At 42.2% G+C, this 18,372-nt stretch overlaps 1 protein-coding gene across 1 annotated transcript; it reads left to right on the plus strand.

The window, feature by feature from the left end:
• The first annotated feature begins 7,776 nt into the window (after window positions 1-7,776).
• Window positions 7,777-9,387, plus strand: LOC104594501 (expansin-A8-like). Its single transcript, XM_010254796.3, has 3 exons — window positions 7,777-8,154; window positions 8,237-8,549; window positions 8,642-9,387. Exons 1-3 carry the CDS (start codon window positions 8,007-8,009, stop codon window positions 8,943-8,945), a joined length of 765 nt encoding a protein of 254 aa, XP_010253098.1. The 5' UTR covers window positions 7,777-8,006; the 3' UTR covers window positions 8,946-9,387.
• Window positions 9,388-18,372: the final 8,985 nt, after the last annotated feature.

Consider the following 18,372-nt stretch of genomic DNA (forward strand, 5'->3'; position numbering starts at 1 on the left):
AGTACATAAAGTGAATTATTCAATTCAATAATTCATATACATAATTAATATATACAATATACATTATTAAGTTTATAAAAAGAAACACAAAATTATCCAATAATTATTAAAAATGATTATTCCAAAAAAAATGATTGAATAATTAGTAAAATGGTTAAATAACCAAATGAAGCTAATAATTTAATTTAAGTTAATTAAAATGTGATAAAAAATTAAAACCAACTATTTGAATAAAAGTTAATTGGAGATGTATTACATGTATAAAATGTAATTGTCTACGTTAGCATCATGTCTCCATCTTTCTACACTATTTGTCTAAACTTTATATATTTAATTTTTAACATTAACTATAATTCTATACTCCACAAAATACTCAATTATCCAATACTTCTTAAAATATCTTCACCTTCCTAAAATACTCAAATCCAAAGTACTGAATCACAAACAAAATAATAGTTGCCCTGTACGAAAAAGCATAAATTGTTAATTGCAAATTAAACCTGATTTAATTTTTTAAATTAAATAAAAAACCAAAATCAAATTTATCATATAAGCATAAGTTGTGGTCTCAAATGAAATAATAAATGATGTGGGCCATTCTTCTAGATAAAATATGTAAGTCTCTTAAATCAAATAAAAGTCTATAAAAATAAAATAAAAACCTAACTTAAATTTTTAATATAAAATATTTTAAAAAATTAAAATAATTCACATGATGGACCCGTACTTAATACGGGGGTCATGCCTAATACAGAAGAATAGGAATATATACACATAGGATAATTGACGGTGAGGTGGAAGAATATTGCTTCCTTTGAGTCGTTAGCGTCTGCGTGCTCTGAGACCAAATGACTGTTATTGATTTTGTGGAAGAATGAAAATATGACACCGATGTCCTTTCGAATGGACCACTCTTTTTAAGAATAAATAAGATGCTTTAAAACCCATCCTTGGCTGGGAAAGTATATATGGAAGACTGAAAAGTGACTTCACTTTCAAATTTCAATGGGCGCCCACGCACAGTCTGCCCTTTACAAAGGTGGTCTACCTGCAAGTGACGATCCAAATGCTCGCAAATTGATTGAGGAAATCAAGAATATATCGACTAGGTCTTTGTAAATATAGATGGGTACTCACTATTTCCTCTCCTCATAATCATATGACCAAGTCCATGCACGAATGTAACTTGCTGTCTCTTCGATATTTCATAATCACAAGTTGAAGTAAATGAGAGATCGTTTGGCAACTCTTTTTTAAAAGCTTTGACAATTGAAATAAGAGTTAAAATTTTGCATTAAGATCTTAATAGTTTGAAGATCGTTTAGTTAAGACGTGTCTATTTGTGCGTTTTTTCGCATAAAAATAAATTGAAAAAAGATGAAAAACTCCATTTTGAGCTTCGCAAAAATAATTTGAAATAGGCTTCCGTATCTTTTCAGAACTGCAGCTTTTGGTGATTAAATCTTTTTTCAACCAAACAGGAAAATATCAAAATGCAAGCTGCCAGATTTCTAAAAAACCAACAGTTCATGAAAAAAAAAACACATCAAACGGGGCTGAAGTAAAATTCAATCTTGCTAACTATATTCACTCGGCAACTTGTGTATGTATCAAATCAAACTGTACCCTGCTCCTAGTTGGATCACGACATCTCCTACCTCTAGTCAGTAATTCTTGGTCTTATCATAGGCCAGGCCATATGTAGAAAGGTTAATTGAACCTGGCCTGCCTCAATTTTACTGGGACGATACTATCCTTGCTCTTCCAGGGCTAACTTTTGACTAATTTACCTAGTAATTTCTGCATTTATTCTTAGGCTATGTTTGGTTTGAAGCAAAAAGTAGGGGAAAAAGAAAGGACAAGGTAGGGAAACTTATACAAGATTTGTGAAGGTTTTCCTAACTTTCCTTTCCTTTCCGTACTTTTTACTTCAAACCAAACATAGCTTTAGTTCGCATTCATTTTTAGAATTTTGAAGGGAGAAAAGTTGTTTAATATAATAGTGGTTTTCATTGATCAACTTATTAACGTTCTTAATTGTATAAAAAATGTGTGACACTTGCGGTAAAATTGATTTTTCCAGGTATCATACCATTCTTAGACTTGGACAAATTGAAATATATAATGATAAAATAAGAAATATATATATATATATATATATATATATATATATAGATATATAGATAAAAAAATGCTCTCATAAGATCATTTATCTGAATAAACTAAATAAAAAAGAATATGATTAAGTGCACTTATCCAGAAAAATAAGTTGAAAAATGAATATGATCAATCCTATAACGTAAAGGTTGAAATTGGATAGACAAAAAAAAAAAAAATCCAGGCATCCAGGGTTATTCCATCGTTAATTTAGGCTAATTAATCAGCTTCATTGGCCAGAGCTGAGAGGGCTGCATCCGTGATCCGCCGCTATTGATTTTGTTACTTTGTGACTGGTGGTGTCGTTCGCAAGTGGATTGGATTCTTGAAAATGAGTGAGACGTATTGATGTCTTTAATTTAATTACCTGACTAGATCTGCCTCTCAACCTTAATCTTAGAAATAAAAATGATGCTACCTTGCTTCATCCTTTGATTCTTTTCCCAACAAATAAACAAAGCAAGATGCAAGCAAGCGTCCTTTACAAAGTCACATGGGATTTGGTATGAGGCTATGGACCCATACAGCCCACATGAGGCTCATACAGGTATGTGCACAATGTGAGTTGCTATCCATATATGTGGCATCTTCACCCACTATTGCATTAAGAATTGCCCAACCCAACAAACTTTTCTCTCTCTCACTAATGCTTCGTATCTATTGGTTGGCTCTATCATCTAAGAAATATCCATAATTTTTAGGGTGTCGATGAATTCATAAAATGGTGAGGGGAAACGTGGCAGAATAGAATACTCTCAGCAGAAACAATTGAAACTGGATTTGTAGTAGTATGGGTCCCCCATCCCCCATGATATATGGCTTCTCATAATTTCAAGAGGAACCATTTATACAGATATATATAGATATATATTATATATACATAAGAGAGAGAGAAAGAATGAGAGGCTTGAGCCTTTTTATCTTGATATGTAATAATAAATATTAATTATTTTGTTTGATTTCACAAAAAGAGAGAGAGAAAGAGAGAGAAAGGATTTCTCAAATCTCAACCTTCCTTGGCAGTGAGACAGCATCCCATGAGGAGAATTTCAGACAAAGGTAGAGTGGTGGGGCGACCAAACATGTTACGTTACTAGGATCATGTCTGCCCTACCACCCCAGATTTGAAATGCACATGCAAGGGTTTGGCCGCTGTTTGTCTCAGCTTAAATCTTGTCCACCCCCCTCAATTTTCATGGGCCCACCCCCACCCCCCACTGCCTTCGGCTACCATTCAATCGTGACCATGTTGTTAACTGCCACTTGAAAGCAACGAGTCCAGACGAGACCCACTTGCACTAGGTTGAGGCGAGAGGAGGCCCATCCCGTATTGGGCCGAGTTAAGTCGACTGGTCTTTCTGTACAAGAGGAAGAGGCAGTGGGGCGACTATCAGACAATTCCTTGTGAATGGCACTTTCCTTGGCTCCTACCCAACAACATTACTGGATAAAATCCACATGCCCCTTGTGGCTTGTGGATGTAATTTCAATTCAAGTTGGAAGCACAGAGGATGATGGTATGTTGGGTTGGGTCGTTGGGGCTTCAGGCTCCCTACGCCCTTACCTACTACTACTAGCCGCCTACTATTCTCTGCTACGTACCTACAAGTTGGCCAAGCCAAGCCCTAAAAAGTAAAAACAATGGCTTAGTCCTCTCAGTTCTCGCAGTCGGGTTGCCCATGCATGACACGGTCTAGTTAATTCAAGTTCAAAGGTAAGCACTGGACCCAGCACCGCATTGAAACGAATTTAGACTTAATCTCGCCGTACGTCATGTCTCAATTTCTGGAAAACATCTCTTTCCATGGCAAATAAAAGTCGTTAATTTAGTCTTAAAACTGAGAGGCGTCTAGGACTATAGGTGTTATCCATCCCGGTTCCAGACTTTGATTCCGCAATCAGCTATTTCACCCTGTTTTTCCGCCATAATATCGCAGCAAAGTTGCAAGCTTGACTTGACTGTCTCTCTTGGGTAATTTAATTTAATTATAATGCATTCACTAATATTGGCTGGACATTAAATCTTAATCTCAATTAATTACATTAAGTTTTATTTATTTATATTTTATAAATACAATTTATCATCATGATGTTCGATCAATCACATCTTTTAGTTTAGATGATGTACTAAATGTAAATCTTGCTCAAGAACAAAAATCCTAATCATAAAAGTTGATGATTCTAATGCACTGAATAAAAACAACACATTAATTAGAGAGAGATCTGAAGAAAGATCCATGCAACCAATGATATTGTGTTTAGACAGGAGACAATATCAAATTGGACAAAAGAAAGAAAGATCTGGGAAAGGGAAAATTCCAAGAGGAAGAGGAGAGTAGGAAGGGAAAGATGTTCTATCATCGTGTATCAAGCCACCACTTTGATGCTTTCCAAGTTAAACTAACGACAGGAGAGGATTGAGGAGAGGGTTCCATTCCAATTCCATAGGCATCTTCTTCTTTTGTCCATATCACGCTTTATTTATTATCATTATTATTATTATTATTATTTTTTCTGTTATGTTTTAGTTGACATATGTATTTTGTATTTCATTGGGATGCGTTTTGAATGCCTCCAAAACACATGAAAAGGATGCATGAACACAAGGGACCGCAATGGCCGGAAATTTCATGTGCTCCTCAACACGGTAGGCCCTCCAACCAAATCCTCTCCTTGTCATTGCCTCTCTCTCTCTCCACCCAATCCCAAATATATAAACTTAACTTTTCTATTCTTATTATAAAAGGTTCCGCATGACACTTGCCGACATTGCAAATTAATCACTTGATGTTTATAATATTCGGTTCCATACCACGATATCCAAAAAAAATTGTGACCTATCAATCGGTACCATAAGCATAAGCATGTTAACCAATCAAGTGGAATTTATTAAAATTCAGGGGTGAGTTTTGATTGAACAAAACTCTTTCCGTATCAAAACTATCCTTTATTGCATTATAGATTTTTCCTATGATATTAGCTAGAGAAAGATTTATATAAGGTTTTGTTCGCTTTTCAGGAAATAGTTATAGGACTAAATGTATTTACCTAAATATATGTTTCTTAATAAATGTTTATTTAGATAAGCGTAAGATAATGCTTGTTTTAGTCATAAAAAATCATTAATTTTGTCTCATCCAAATGTTGACAAAGAAAGTTATTGATCTACATGGAAAATGGGTATACGTAAGTGATACCCAAAGAAAATAAAACTTTTGGGGCTGTTTGGCATCGTTGCCATTTCCTCGAGCAATGGTGCCACATCAGCACCACATAAAAAAATGGTGCTCCAGGAAATGGGCATTTGTTTGGAACTGTTTTTTCACAAAAAATGATGCTCTTAGCCACGCCTCGAAAATCGGAAAACTATGTCTTAGAGCAATGCCAAGTGTGGCATTTCCTGGAGGTAGAGCTCGTTGCTGCCAACAGGGCACTGATGTGGCATTCGATAATGGGTACCAATACTGAAAACGTTTCCTGGAGCAATTGTACCAAACAGAAAAAAGATGTGGCTCCAGGAAACGTGCAACCTGGCAGCAACGATTCCAAACAAAAATAAAGGCACCATTTTTTGAAAAAACGGTGCTCCAAACCATACATCAGCAGCACTGTTTTCTGATCGATGCCAAACATATACTTCATGAATCCTACATAAATCTAAAAAAAGAGTACAAGTATCTTGACCAATGGAAACCAAAATTCCACTAACCAACTTTTCCCCTCTCAAAATCTGAAAAACGGATAGGGACCCTAAAACCCAACTTGGTATTGGTTTTAGAATCGTAGATATTACTTTCTAATATCTTTGATCTTTGATGCTATGTTGATACGCTCAACATCATAATCTCCAAAATTTGTTGTCAAACTCGCACAATAGCCAATAATAGCCTTCTTTGTAGTTCTAGTCTTACTACACTTATGGTTTTAAGAAGAAAATTACTAAATTTTGTTAAACATTTATTTGAATTATGGCAATAAATAAAGTAATATATGGAAAAATTACCAAACCTGTAATCTTAAGAAAACGAAGAAAACATTTATAGTTAATTCCTTCTAAAATTGCAAAGCGTGGGATTGCAGCTTGGAATTTAGATTCAACTAATTAGTGGTTAATTGTTATTTTTTTTTTCTTTTTTGATCTGTGGTCCTTTAAATTTCCGGGATGGCATGCAAATTACTATTTTCCACCTTATTTTCACAACTGGGCTTTATTAATTAATATTAGTCAAATTAGGTGATCAAGACGACAAAAAAAGCTGCACCTGGTTGCACTCAGAATGAAGAAAAATTAACCTATCGTTTCCTTGACAAGTAAATGAAATTCTTAATTTTCTTAGTGTTTCACTCAATTTGGAAACTGAAACTTGAATAGTTGAAAAAATATTCCAGTGTAATAGAAGAGCTCTGCTTTTGATAGTTGGAAGGAATTACATTTCTATAATTAATCAATATTTACAATACATTAAATTTAGATTTCAACCAATCATATTGAAAAAGTCACATGGTCTAATTATTTTTTGTTAATACACCTTCCACAAGGTCAGAAAGTGTATATATAACATTAAAAGATGTCAAATAGCTTTATCACTGGTTCATGTTTTTTTATTCTATTGTATTATAGATTTTGCCCAAAAAATTGTTCATTTCTAAATTCTAACGGCCATTATAAATGCAGCCAAATATTATGAAAAAAATAATTTAAGAAAATCATTTATTGTTTTCCTTAACGTTCGTTATATGCAAGCAACCAAAGCCGAATGGGAAAAAAAAATAAAAGCCTCTTTGCCCCCCAACTCCCCAAGTCGCAATTTGGCCTCGTTTGTTTTTCGTCCTCGGTCTTACATGGCCAAGGCCAACTACAATTTCGGCAGCAAGAAAGATGTTTTGGAAGAGTTTTGAGTTTTCTTTTCTTCCTTACGCAGACCGGTTTAGAGCGGTCCCCAGCGCAAATTAGTATTGCTTTCACTACAACACTGTTTCTTACTTTCTTTGTTCCACCTTCCTAGTCAGTGCTGCCAAATCATCAAACCGACCCCTTTATCAGTCGGACCCACCGCCCACGTCACTAGCCAACTAATTGATCTACTCTACTCCCTCACGTGACTGAACCGTCCAACAAAGCAAGACACACGTCAGCCAGCCACGTAGGACACCATGTAACATGATCGTGGGAGAAGGAAAATCTCTTTAATGATGGAAAATTACTCCCTCCCAGTTTGACCTAAATAATCGGCAAAACCTTGGGTTATTTTTGCCACCAGACACTGAGTAGAAGAAAAGAACAAATTGGATTTCAATATTTCGGCTGAAATTACGCGTATAAACTACAAACTCCCGAGAGCCGCCGATAGGGGGTTGATTTAAAGGAGGGCCAAAAATAAATAAATAAATAGAGAGAGAGAGACGAAGCCGTTGAGAAAGGCATGTGCAGGTGGGGCCCATGAGGCTTAGCGGTTGGTAACCCAACTGCAACATTTGCATGTGCACCTGATACGTGTAATTACTTCAAATCCGCAACCTGGCTTTGGACGGTCCAAACGTGAGGGCCGCTATTTTGTTTTTATACAAAGGAAGCCTACAAAAGGCAGGCCCACACCTCCTCTTCCAAATTTCAGATTCAGACTTCAAAGTGTGGGCTTCTCTTTATATAAATATAGGCCCCTCCTCCTCTTTGTGTACCAAACAACCAAAAACCAACAACTCACTTCAGCCATACAACAGAACAACAAGAACCCCCCTCCCCCCATCCTCTTCCTCCCCTCTCTTCATCTCTTATCTTTCCCCTGTTTTGAGTTGAGCTCTTCTGCATTTCTTTCTCTCCCTCTCCCAAGAGTCTCTAGGACCTTGAAATGGCCCTTCAAATTCAATCGTATCCTGTTCTTCCTCTTCTCTTCTCTCTCTTTAGCCTATGCTTACGAGGAACCTTCGGGGACTACGGGGGCTGGATAGCAGGTCACGCCACCTTCTACGGTGGTGGTGACGCTTCTGGCACAATGGGTAAGTTGAAGCCGGATCGCTTCATAACCAGACCGATCCTCTGTTTTATGTTGCGATTTCTCACGGGATGTAATGTTTGCAGGGGGAGCGTGCGGGTACGGTAACTTGTACAGCCAGGGGTATGGAACTAACACTGCAGCACTAAGCACTGCTCTGTTCAACAATGGGTTCAGTTGTGGGGCGTGCTATGAGATGAGATGCAACGACGACCCAAAATGGTGCCTCCCTGGAACCATAACTGTTACTGCAACAAACTTTTGCCCACCCAACTTTGCTTTGTCTAATGACAATGGGGGATGGTGCAATCCTCCTCTCCAGCACTTCGACTTGGCGGAGCCTGCTTTCTTGCAAATTGCACAATACAGAGCCGGAATCGTCCCGGTGGCCTTTAGAAGGTTAGAATATGCATATTTTATGTTTATACCAGCTAGAGCAACCCTGTTATATATACTATCTGCTAACGCTGTATTCCCCATTTTGGGTGCAGGGTTCCTTGTGTGAAGAAAGGCGGAATAAGGTTCACCATCAACGGCCACTCTTACTTCAACTTGGTGTTGATCACCAACGTCGCAGGTGCAGGGGATGTACATTCCGTTTCGATCAAAGGTTCCAAGACAGGATGGCAATCCATGTCAAGGAACTGGGGCCAAAATTGGCAGAGTAACTCTTACCTCAATGGCCAGAGCCTCTCCTTCCAAGTCACCACCAGCGATGGTAGGACCGTCACTAGCTACAACGTCGCACCCGCTGGCTGGCAGTTCGGACAAACGTTCCAAGGAGGCCAATTCTAGGCCCTAGCTTGTCTTATTGCAAACAAGCTAGTGTGGTTTAAAGGAACTCTCTGTGTATCTATTCTATGCTACTTTCTTTCTTCTTTCTTTTTATTTAGTTGGTATATATATATATAAGAGGCAGGGTAGGTGAGACCGTGAGAGAGAGAGAGAGAGAGAGAGAGAAGCTCTCAGCTCTGCCCTCTTTGGTAGATGCGGCCATCTGATGCTGAGGTTGCTGATTAGCACCCGCTAGGCTTGGCCTTCTATTCTATATATATTACATATTATGAGAGAAATTGTTGTGAGAGATGGTAGTTAGTTCCACTTGATTGAAAATCAGGTGTGGATGCTGAAAATAAAATAATGTACTTTATTCGGCCGGTTGTATGTTGCGGCATGTTTGCCATGCCCACTTCCTTTTGACGGTATATTATATATAAAAACTCTTGACTTGATTAAATGAGATGCGAGCTTCTGTTTCCAGATGCACCACCCCCATTCACCGACTGGCATGACGTAACCTGTATTTATTTTTGAAATTAAATCTAGGCGTGACTGTGGTTTTTTAAGGGTTGGAAATTGGAATATACAACCATTCAACGGCCGGTTTACATACACTAGTCTACAATCCTTATCCTTTGATTATTATGTTTTGTGCAATTTTCTTAAACTATCCCTGATGTTTAGCTAATTGAATTTACTGTTTAACTATTGTCTGTCTTGCACAACCTAATTAATATCATCGTTAAGTGTTAATACAAAAAATGAAATGTCAAATTTATAAAGCATATCACTGCTCTATCTCTATCTCTGTCTGGTTTCCGCCTCCATTTCCCTTTCCCTTTCCCTTCCCTACAATTCTCATTCATTCCTCCCATTCTATCTGTCGCTCTTCTCATCCTCTTCCTTTACATTCTTCTTTCTCCCTTCGTTTACCCATCGTTCATCATTTTCTCAATGACAACAGAGAAGCCACAGCGGCAGCGGTACTTTCTCAACGTTCTCACCCACCTCTGGTGTACATCTCGCCAATTTTTCGACCCCTATTACCTCGACCATCATTCTTATCCTTCGCTTTATCATTTTCGGACTTCCACAACCATCCATCGATCCCCTGCTCGTTGTTCTTTTGCGGGCATTGCAAAGGTAACTGCAATAGCTATCGTTTGTGATTTGATCCATTCAGGAGCAAAGAAACCAACGGCGGGATCCCTCTGCAAGCACCAACTGAAACCTTGTTGTCTTCGATTAATGAGAGGCTGAGTAAAGCAGATACTGCGTTCTGCTTTGGCACTTCTATACCAGTTTTCATAACATAAACCAGAGGCTTTATGTCTCTAACATTCTGTTCCATACACTGTCCGCACATAGTTGGAGAAGCGTCGGTATTGCGAACTCTTTTCCTTTCACCGGCCCATCTTCGATCACTTCAACCAAAGCTGCAATTCCTCCTTCTTCGACTATGGTGGTTTTACCCTCTGGAATTGTAGCCGCACAACCACTGGAAAATCACTACATCACAACTAATTATTAGTTGGCGAGCCTCCTCTAAGTCTAGCCATGATTCACCTCCTCTCTCTCTCTCTCTCTCTCTCTCTCTCTGGCTCAGCTCCAGGGAGATTCTTAGCAGGAATTGATTGAACCTGAGCTAAGTATGCTGCTTTTGGAGATTCGAAAAGCCTAGATTACTCCATTACCAAGTATTGCCAATGGAGCTTGAGCTTGAGCCTTCCATTTTCAATTTTTTTAAATTTATTATCCATCGCATTATTAGATCTTTCTTGTGCCATAGTTTATTTTCTGTTCCTCGCTTGTTGTTGATTCTGTAAGTGGTCTTTATTGAATCAAGTGGGAGATCTTTAGGTTCTTATGGTTCTCTTGTAGGGTATGCATTGAATGGGGTTTGTTTGTGGCATCCAGAGCGTGGTTTCTTGTTGGACATTTTCTTTTGTCCGGCCTGACTTGTAGCTAAGCTGCTCAGAACCACCATCGCCTTCTCCATCAAACTTTTCCCCTACCCTGAAATTAAGTCTACTAACGGTTACACGGCTTTTGCTTTAACGTCCCTCTCTTTGTTCTGTTTCATAGAACAGAGCTTGTAGAGCGTTATGAGCGCGTCTTTCTTCCCTCGATTTGATCCATTCAGGAGCAAAGAAACCAAGGTGAGATCACTCAGCAAGCACCTATTGAAACCTTGTTGTCTTCGATTAATGAGAGGCTGAGTAGAGCACATGCAGCATTCTGCTTTGACACCTCCATACCAGGTTTTCAAAACACAAACCAAAGGCTTTTTGGCTCCGGCATTCCGGCATTCGTGATGGGGGACTTATTCCCTTTGTAGAGAGAGAGAGAGATTTAACAAAGTAGTTACCGGTGCTCTGGTTGGAGGTGGTGACGAGGCTTTTGTTGAACCGATTTTCGGGAGGGCATTAAACAGGTCACAAGAAGGGTATTTTAAGAATTTTAAAATATATCAGTCACACGTGAACGAAGTTAACGACAAAAAAAGTTTTAGACAATTATCAGAAAAATTAAAAGGTACTTAAACAATATGCGAACAGTAAAAGTATAGTTAGTCAATTAGTAGGGGTAATTTAAGAAATTTGCCTTAAGGAGCAAAATGCCTCATACCTCACCTTTAGAAGGCGCGTGATGGGGTCCCCATCAAAATCCCTCACTACACCAGATGGTGGGAATGAACTCGATTATTATATTAAGATTTGAGAGGGTAAATTAGAGCTTGGAAGCTTCCTTTCTTTAAATCTGGACCCAACCAAGATCTCCTCGCACACGGAATCCACCCACACATATAAGCCCTTTACAACTAGACCTGTTCATGGGCCGGGCCAGGTCGAGCTTTAATTCTTTATTAATGAAATTTTGTTAGGTTCAAGTCCGAGTCCGACCCGACCAATGGGCCTATAACTTGGATCCAAGCCCGATCCTGATAAAAAGTCCAAAGCCTGAGCCCGAGCCCGAAGCCCAATTGTGTTCGTTGGTGATTGTGTTCGCTGGAATTGAGTTCGCGGTAACTGTGGTCTATGAGTTGCGACCTGCAATTTTAAGTTTAACAGTGATCAGTTCGCGTCTGAGAAAGAGAGAGAGAGAGAGAGAACTCGTCGCCTCGCCGTCGCCGATGTTTGAGATTTGAAAGAGAAGTGAGATTTGAGAAGAGGAACGAGAGAATCAGAAAGAGAAAGATATATAGAGAGAGAGAGAGAGAGAGAAGGAGAGGAGTGAGGACTCATCGCCGGAGTTGTTGCGTCGGTGAACGTTTGCCGCCTTACCGGTTGTGTGGCTGCCTGAGAGTGTGAGGATGAGAATTGTGGAGGATGTGGAGAAGAATGGTTCGGCTGGAAAAAGAAAGGAAAAAGGCAAAGAGGTGAAAAAAAGAGGGGGTCTTCGACTAGGGTTTTTAGGTTTAGTTATAGATTGGGCCAGGCTATATTGGAAAATCTCGAGCCCGGCTCAAATTTATTGCGGGCCGGGATTTTTGGGGTTAAGCCCGCGGGCCCATATGCGTGTTCAAGCCCGTCCGGGGGCCAAGCCGGGCCATGAACAGGTCTACTTACAACTAGCCACTTTGGCTTCATGAAGGTCTGTGCGACGGACACTTGGGGGGCAGGGCCCTCGCCCAGAAGGCACTTCGACAAGGGTACTACTGGCCAACGATGAAGGCAGAGGCCATCGAGCTCGTTAAAAAATGCGACAAGTGTCAGAAGCATGTCAATATCCACCATCAGCCTGCCACCGACCTCAAGTTTCTCACCAGTCCATGGCCCTTTGCGCAATGGGGCATCGACCTCCTGGGGCCATTCCCACCAGCAACAGGTGGAATGAAGTTCCTAGTGGTGGCGGTAGATTACTTCACAAAGTGGGTAGAAGTTGAACCTCTCGCAACAGTCACAGCTCGAAACGTACAGAACTTCTTTTGGAAGAACATAGTATGTCGCTTCGGGTTACCTCAAGTACTGATCTCCGACAATGGCAAGCAGTTCGAGGACATCAAGTTTCAGGAATGGTGCCAAGATATGGGGATTCGGCAAAACTTCACATCGGTCGCGCACCCGCAGGCAAGCGGTCAAACAGAAGTGATGAACAGAGTTATCCTTCGCGGACTGAAAGTGCGACTAGACCGAGCTAAAGGGTTGTGGGCAGACGAGCTACCAAGTGTTCTATGGGCTCACCGAACTACGGAAAAAACCGCCACGGGAGAGACCCCCTTTAACCTCACCTATGGCACTGAAGCGGTAATCCCAGCGGAGATCAAAGTACCTACACTACGACTAAAAGCATACGACGATCAGACAAACGGAGATGAGCTACGTACCAAACTCGACCTACTGGACGAGGTAAGAGACCTCGCGTACATCCGGACCGCAGCTTACCAGCAAAGAGTAGCTCGGTACTACAATGCTAGAGTAAAAAAGTGGAACTTCTGCGTTGGCGACCTGGTTCTCCGTAAGATCATGGCACCCGAGCCCGAGCCGGGTCCGCGTCGACGACCTGGACGGAAGCACCGATCTGTAGTGTTTGAGCCGGGTCCGTAGCTGAAGTTGGGATTGCGACCATTTCTTTTCTGGACGAAGCTCGTTCTTCGCCTTGCTCCGTAAGCCGCTCCAGTTCGAGGTCGTCAGCCACCTTGGTTTTTCCCTTCAGGGCAGCAACATAGCACTTGCGGGACTTAAGTTGGTCGCCCCGCGCTACCCCCACACCGAAGTCTGTAGGAAAATTCATTGCCAAGTAGTAGGTGGAGACCGCTGCCCGTAGGATATGAGTGATTGGCCGCCCTATTATGGCATTGTATGGGGAGGGGGTCGCGACCACCAGGAAATCGTGGTTGAGTCTAACCGTACAGGGCCATGTGCCGACTTCCACAGGTACTGTTATTTTCCCGAGGGGCCTGACTTCCTCTCCGCTGAAGCCCACCAGAGGAGTGTTTGCGGGCTTCAACTCGCTTCTCTGCAACTGAAGTTGGTCAAACGCCGACTTGAAGAGAATGTCCGCCGAGCTGCTTGAATCAACAAGCACGCGCCTGACTTTGAAGTCGTTGATCCTTAGTTTTACGACAAGCGCATCATCGTGGGGGTAGTGGACCCCTCGCGCATCATCTTCCGTGAAGAAAATTGGTTCCTCCGTCTTCACTCTCTTCGGAGGGTTCTGTTCTTCTCGGGCAGCTTCGTGAACTGACGCCCGGGCCACTGCTGAAGTACAACCCACTACTACCGAACCTTCCACTATCACGTGGATGGTTCCTTGAACTAGCCTCTCTTCCAGAGGCTGTCTTTGCGACGGTTCGGCCAGCCTGCTGTTGGACTCGGTGGCATCCTTACCGTGCTCCCCTTGCCGACCTGTCTTATTATTATTATTATTATTATTATTATTATTATTATGCTGTACAAAATTTCTCAAGTACCCACAACGGATGAGTCCCTCTATCTCGTCCTAGAGATTATTACAATGTTCGGTACTATGACTATGGTCTCTATGGAAACTGCAGTACAAGTTTTTGTTCCTCTCGTTTGGGTTCCCTTTTAGGCGAGGTGGCCACTTTACATACAGGGCGTCTTTGATCGCCATCAAGATCTCAGCCCGCTTCGCGTTTAAGGGTGTGTAATCCATCCGAACTACTAAGGGAGCTCGGAACGGCTGGCTCGACTTCGTCTCTCGAGCTGGATCTTTCCTTCTTCTGTCATCTGGGTTGGAGGGCTCGTCTTGCCTCTTCCTTTTCTCGATCCCACTTTCGGTCCTTTGGTTAATCTCCTGCTCTATTCTTATGAATTAATCCGCGAGCTTGAGGAATTCAGCTACGGTCGCGGGCTGGCTAACTACCATGTGCCACTTGAACTCTTTGTGTGTCACTCCTCTCTTGGTTGCCGCGAGCTGCACCGCGGGGTCCAGTCGCGGTATCTGCAAGCACGCATCATTGAACCGCTTGATGTAGCCCCAGATGGACTCTCCTTCTCTCTGGACTACTCTGAAGATGCTCTCCTCGGTTCTGGGGCACCGCTTTTTGGTAACGAAGTGCGCGGTGAAGACCTGCACGAACTGGGTCCAGCTTCTTTCTGACCCGGGGGCCAGGTTCCTGTACCAGGTGCGGGTCACCCCCCTGAAGGTGGTAGTGAAGGCCACGCACATGCATGATTCATTGGCCCTTGCCAGGTGCATTTGGGACTGGAAGGCATCGACGTGGTCGTTGGGGTCGAAGGACCCATCATACTTGTCTAAAGGGGGGAGTTTGAAATCTCTGGGCATGGGGACTGCAAGGAGTTCTGATGAGAGGGGGGAAGGGATTGAGAGAATAGGGGCAGCTTTTACCTCGTCCGAGCTTGTCTCTTCTCTACCTCAGAGCTCAGGCAGGACGCGGGTGGTGGTTCGGCGACTTCGCCGGCGTCTTCGTTGCTGAGTGGGCCTGGTACTAGCGCTGCTGGCCTCGGTGTTGCCGAGCTCGATGGGCCCGGACTGTTGGTAGTCTGCCGCTAGGACGCTGAATCGGTTCTCTGTGGGCGGGAGCTCAAACTTGGAGTGCCGAGGTGCTGACTTGGCGGGCGAGGTTCCCGACCCGCCGGCGAGCTGCGAGGCGGGGGTGATTTTTCTTTCTCCCCGGCCCGGGGATGAGGCCTGGCTCTTGGGGGGGTTCTGAAGTTGGGAGACTTCTCCTCGATGAAGGCATCCGCCCTGAGGGGAGGGCTTAACCGGCTTCGGAGCGGAGTGCCGAGGTGGAAGCTGTGGTTGGTTCAGAGGCAGTTGGGGGAACTGCTGTTGATAGTGATACTGAGAGATGTGGTGCAGTACTTGGTGCTGTTGGAGCTGATGCTGCTAGAACTGCTGCATTTGAGCTTGCATTGCCCGCATGCACTGCATCAAGTCATCAAACTGGTTTTGGCTAGTCGCCAGGGGGACAGCAATTGGTTCGGTAAAGGTTGTCTCGACAAGGAGAGGAAGGGGGACGTTCATGGCGGGAAGGTTCACGAGCGCCACTGTTTGTGGCGTATTCAGGCTGGGGATCCCATCCACCGGAAGGGGGATGGTGAACTGTTTGATGCACACCACGGGGACTTGAAGTTGTTCCCCGGTGGTGTTCATCTCCATGCTACGTTCGGCATTGCTGGAAAAAGCCATGGGTGTTGGGGTTTCTTGGAAAAAAAAGGGGTTATGAGAGTTTTAGAGGGAGGCTTTTAGAAGTGTTTCCCACAGACGGCGCCAATTGATGGAGCGCAATCCGGTCGGTCCTAACTGTCAACGATCTTGCCTCTGGCTGGAGCAAAAGGTGCCTGAAATGGGGAAGAAAGCGAGTGATCTCCAGGGAGGAACCCGGTGAGAGTGCTCCGAAGCTCAAGTTAGTATTTCCTCAAAGGTAAGATGAAAAACTAGATGGCGCAAAGTTATCACGTCCCTCGTTCTTGGGGGGAAGAGAGCCTTTTATAACCACTTCGCGCACTCATTCCCAAGCTCCTGTCAGGTCGGGTATCATTACCTCTTCACTTCTGCCAGTTTGGGTGTCATCACCTCTACTGGGGCAGACAACCGCCACTGCTCTCTTTGTCGGAGCCGTCTCTATGACTGGAGGTGGCGGTGGCAGGTGGCCATTGAAGTGCGGCTGTCAAGCGTCAGATCCTAAGTCAGTCAGGTGCACCGCCTCAGGATACAGACTCCTTTGGTGTCAGGTACGGTTGTTCAGTTCGGCGGCCTGGAGACGAAGTGCTGGAGTGGTGTGCGAGGTGAAGTCTTGAGTTTGGATAGAGGTGTGGCCCGAACTGCCCTGGGGTGGGCCAGTTCGGGTTGTTGCCCTTTGTGCTCCTCGTAAGGCTCGGGGTCAAAGGGAGAGTTCGGGCTTCTTTTGGGGAGCTCAGACCGCTGGTTCCTCCTCTCAGATCTCGTACCTTGAGCATACTGCCGTGCCGAGCTGTTGCTTCTGCCAGGCCACCCTCGATTGTTTTCACGTGTTGGGTGGTCAAGAGGTCGGGCCAAATCTTCCTTCATCAACTTGTTTTAAGCACTTATTTTTAACTTAAGCACTCCCAAACATGACCTTATATAGATAAGTTGGGGCAAGGGACGTGTTACCCCCGTCTTGTGTAACCCCTCCTATTATCATTAAAAAGAAGAAGAAGAAGAAGAAGATAAGCTGGGCCGAGTTTGAGACAATGGCATCAAATAAACATTTCTATCTTCCTTTTTGAATGATGATATGAAATAAATGCATAAATCAGATAGTTTAAGTGGCATGGTAAGCAACGTGCCAATTTGGTTTGGTTTGATTGTAATGGAAATAAGGGATCAAATAATCCTGCCTGCACATGGGTTGGGGGTTTGTTGATTTGATTGTAATGGAGATGGGATCAAATACCGCCTGCACCTGGGTTGAGGGTTTGGTATGGGGCTCCCCACCCCACTCCCCCAAACCATTTAAGAATGTTAATGGTTGGGATTAAACTGTAAATCCAACTTTACCAATTCCTATGGTGGTGGTGGTGGGTTAGGGTCGAGACCAAATCAGCCCCCACAATGTCCCACACCACATCGTATTGGAAGAGCTTTGATCAATCAAAGCACTTCTATGAATTGTGATTAATACCATTCGATTGATCACTTATTTTATGATATTAATTGATTGGCTTTAAGTTTTCAGATATCATATTTTTCGATATCGTAGTCAAACCTTTATTATAATGCCCTCTTTCTCCCTAAAGTTTAAAGTATCCATACATCCAATATGAATGAACAGTTATATCAGGTGTTTCATAACTTTTTTTTTGTAGTTTTTTTCCTCAAAATGTTTCAGGGAATCGGTTTTAGGCTTGCCTATCTTCTGAAAGTGTTCAAATTCCAAAACAGCCCTTATTTTGAATTTTGGAAAGTTATTTATACAATACAATACTCCCAATACAGGGCATATTATATTGAAATTTTAAACTTGCTCTCTCCTTATGTGTGTGAATTAGATACTTTATTATAATGAATATTGACGTTTTAAAATTACCAGTGTTGCATGCGTTTAATGGAGTAAACTAGCTTTACTTTTATCGGGTCAAATCTATTGTGGTCGAATAACAATTATTTTGTTTGGGGAAGTACTTGAGTAGCGGCCCTCACGTGGTCGAATAACAATTATCGGATCAAATCTGTTGTCTTTTTTTTTTCTCAAGAGGAACTTAGATTAGTGAACGTTGAACTTTACAGTATTATTTTGAGAAGCGCCACAATCTGTTGTTGAAGTTTGTGAATATTGTTCTATGAGTTAGGATGTACTTGATATTGAGGTTTGGGCCATTCGTTGTAACAGAGTGGAACATTGGGTATGCTGATGAATGTTTTAAACCACAACTTTGACGTTCCGCATTATCCATTTAGTTTTTTTTTTTTTTGAAGGCACTATCAGATGTTTTATACGTTTATGCAATTTATCAATGTTTTATACATTTTTTTTATCAGATAAATGTTT

Source organism: Nelumbo nucifera, chromosome 2 (assembly GCF_055504915.1).
Source record: "Nelumbo nucifera cultivar China Antique chromosome 2, China Antique-T2T, whole genome shotgun sequence".
NCBI lineage: Eukaryota > Viridiplantae > Streptophyta > Magnoliopsida > Proteales > Nelumbonaceae > Nelumbo > Nelumbo nucifera.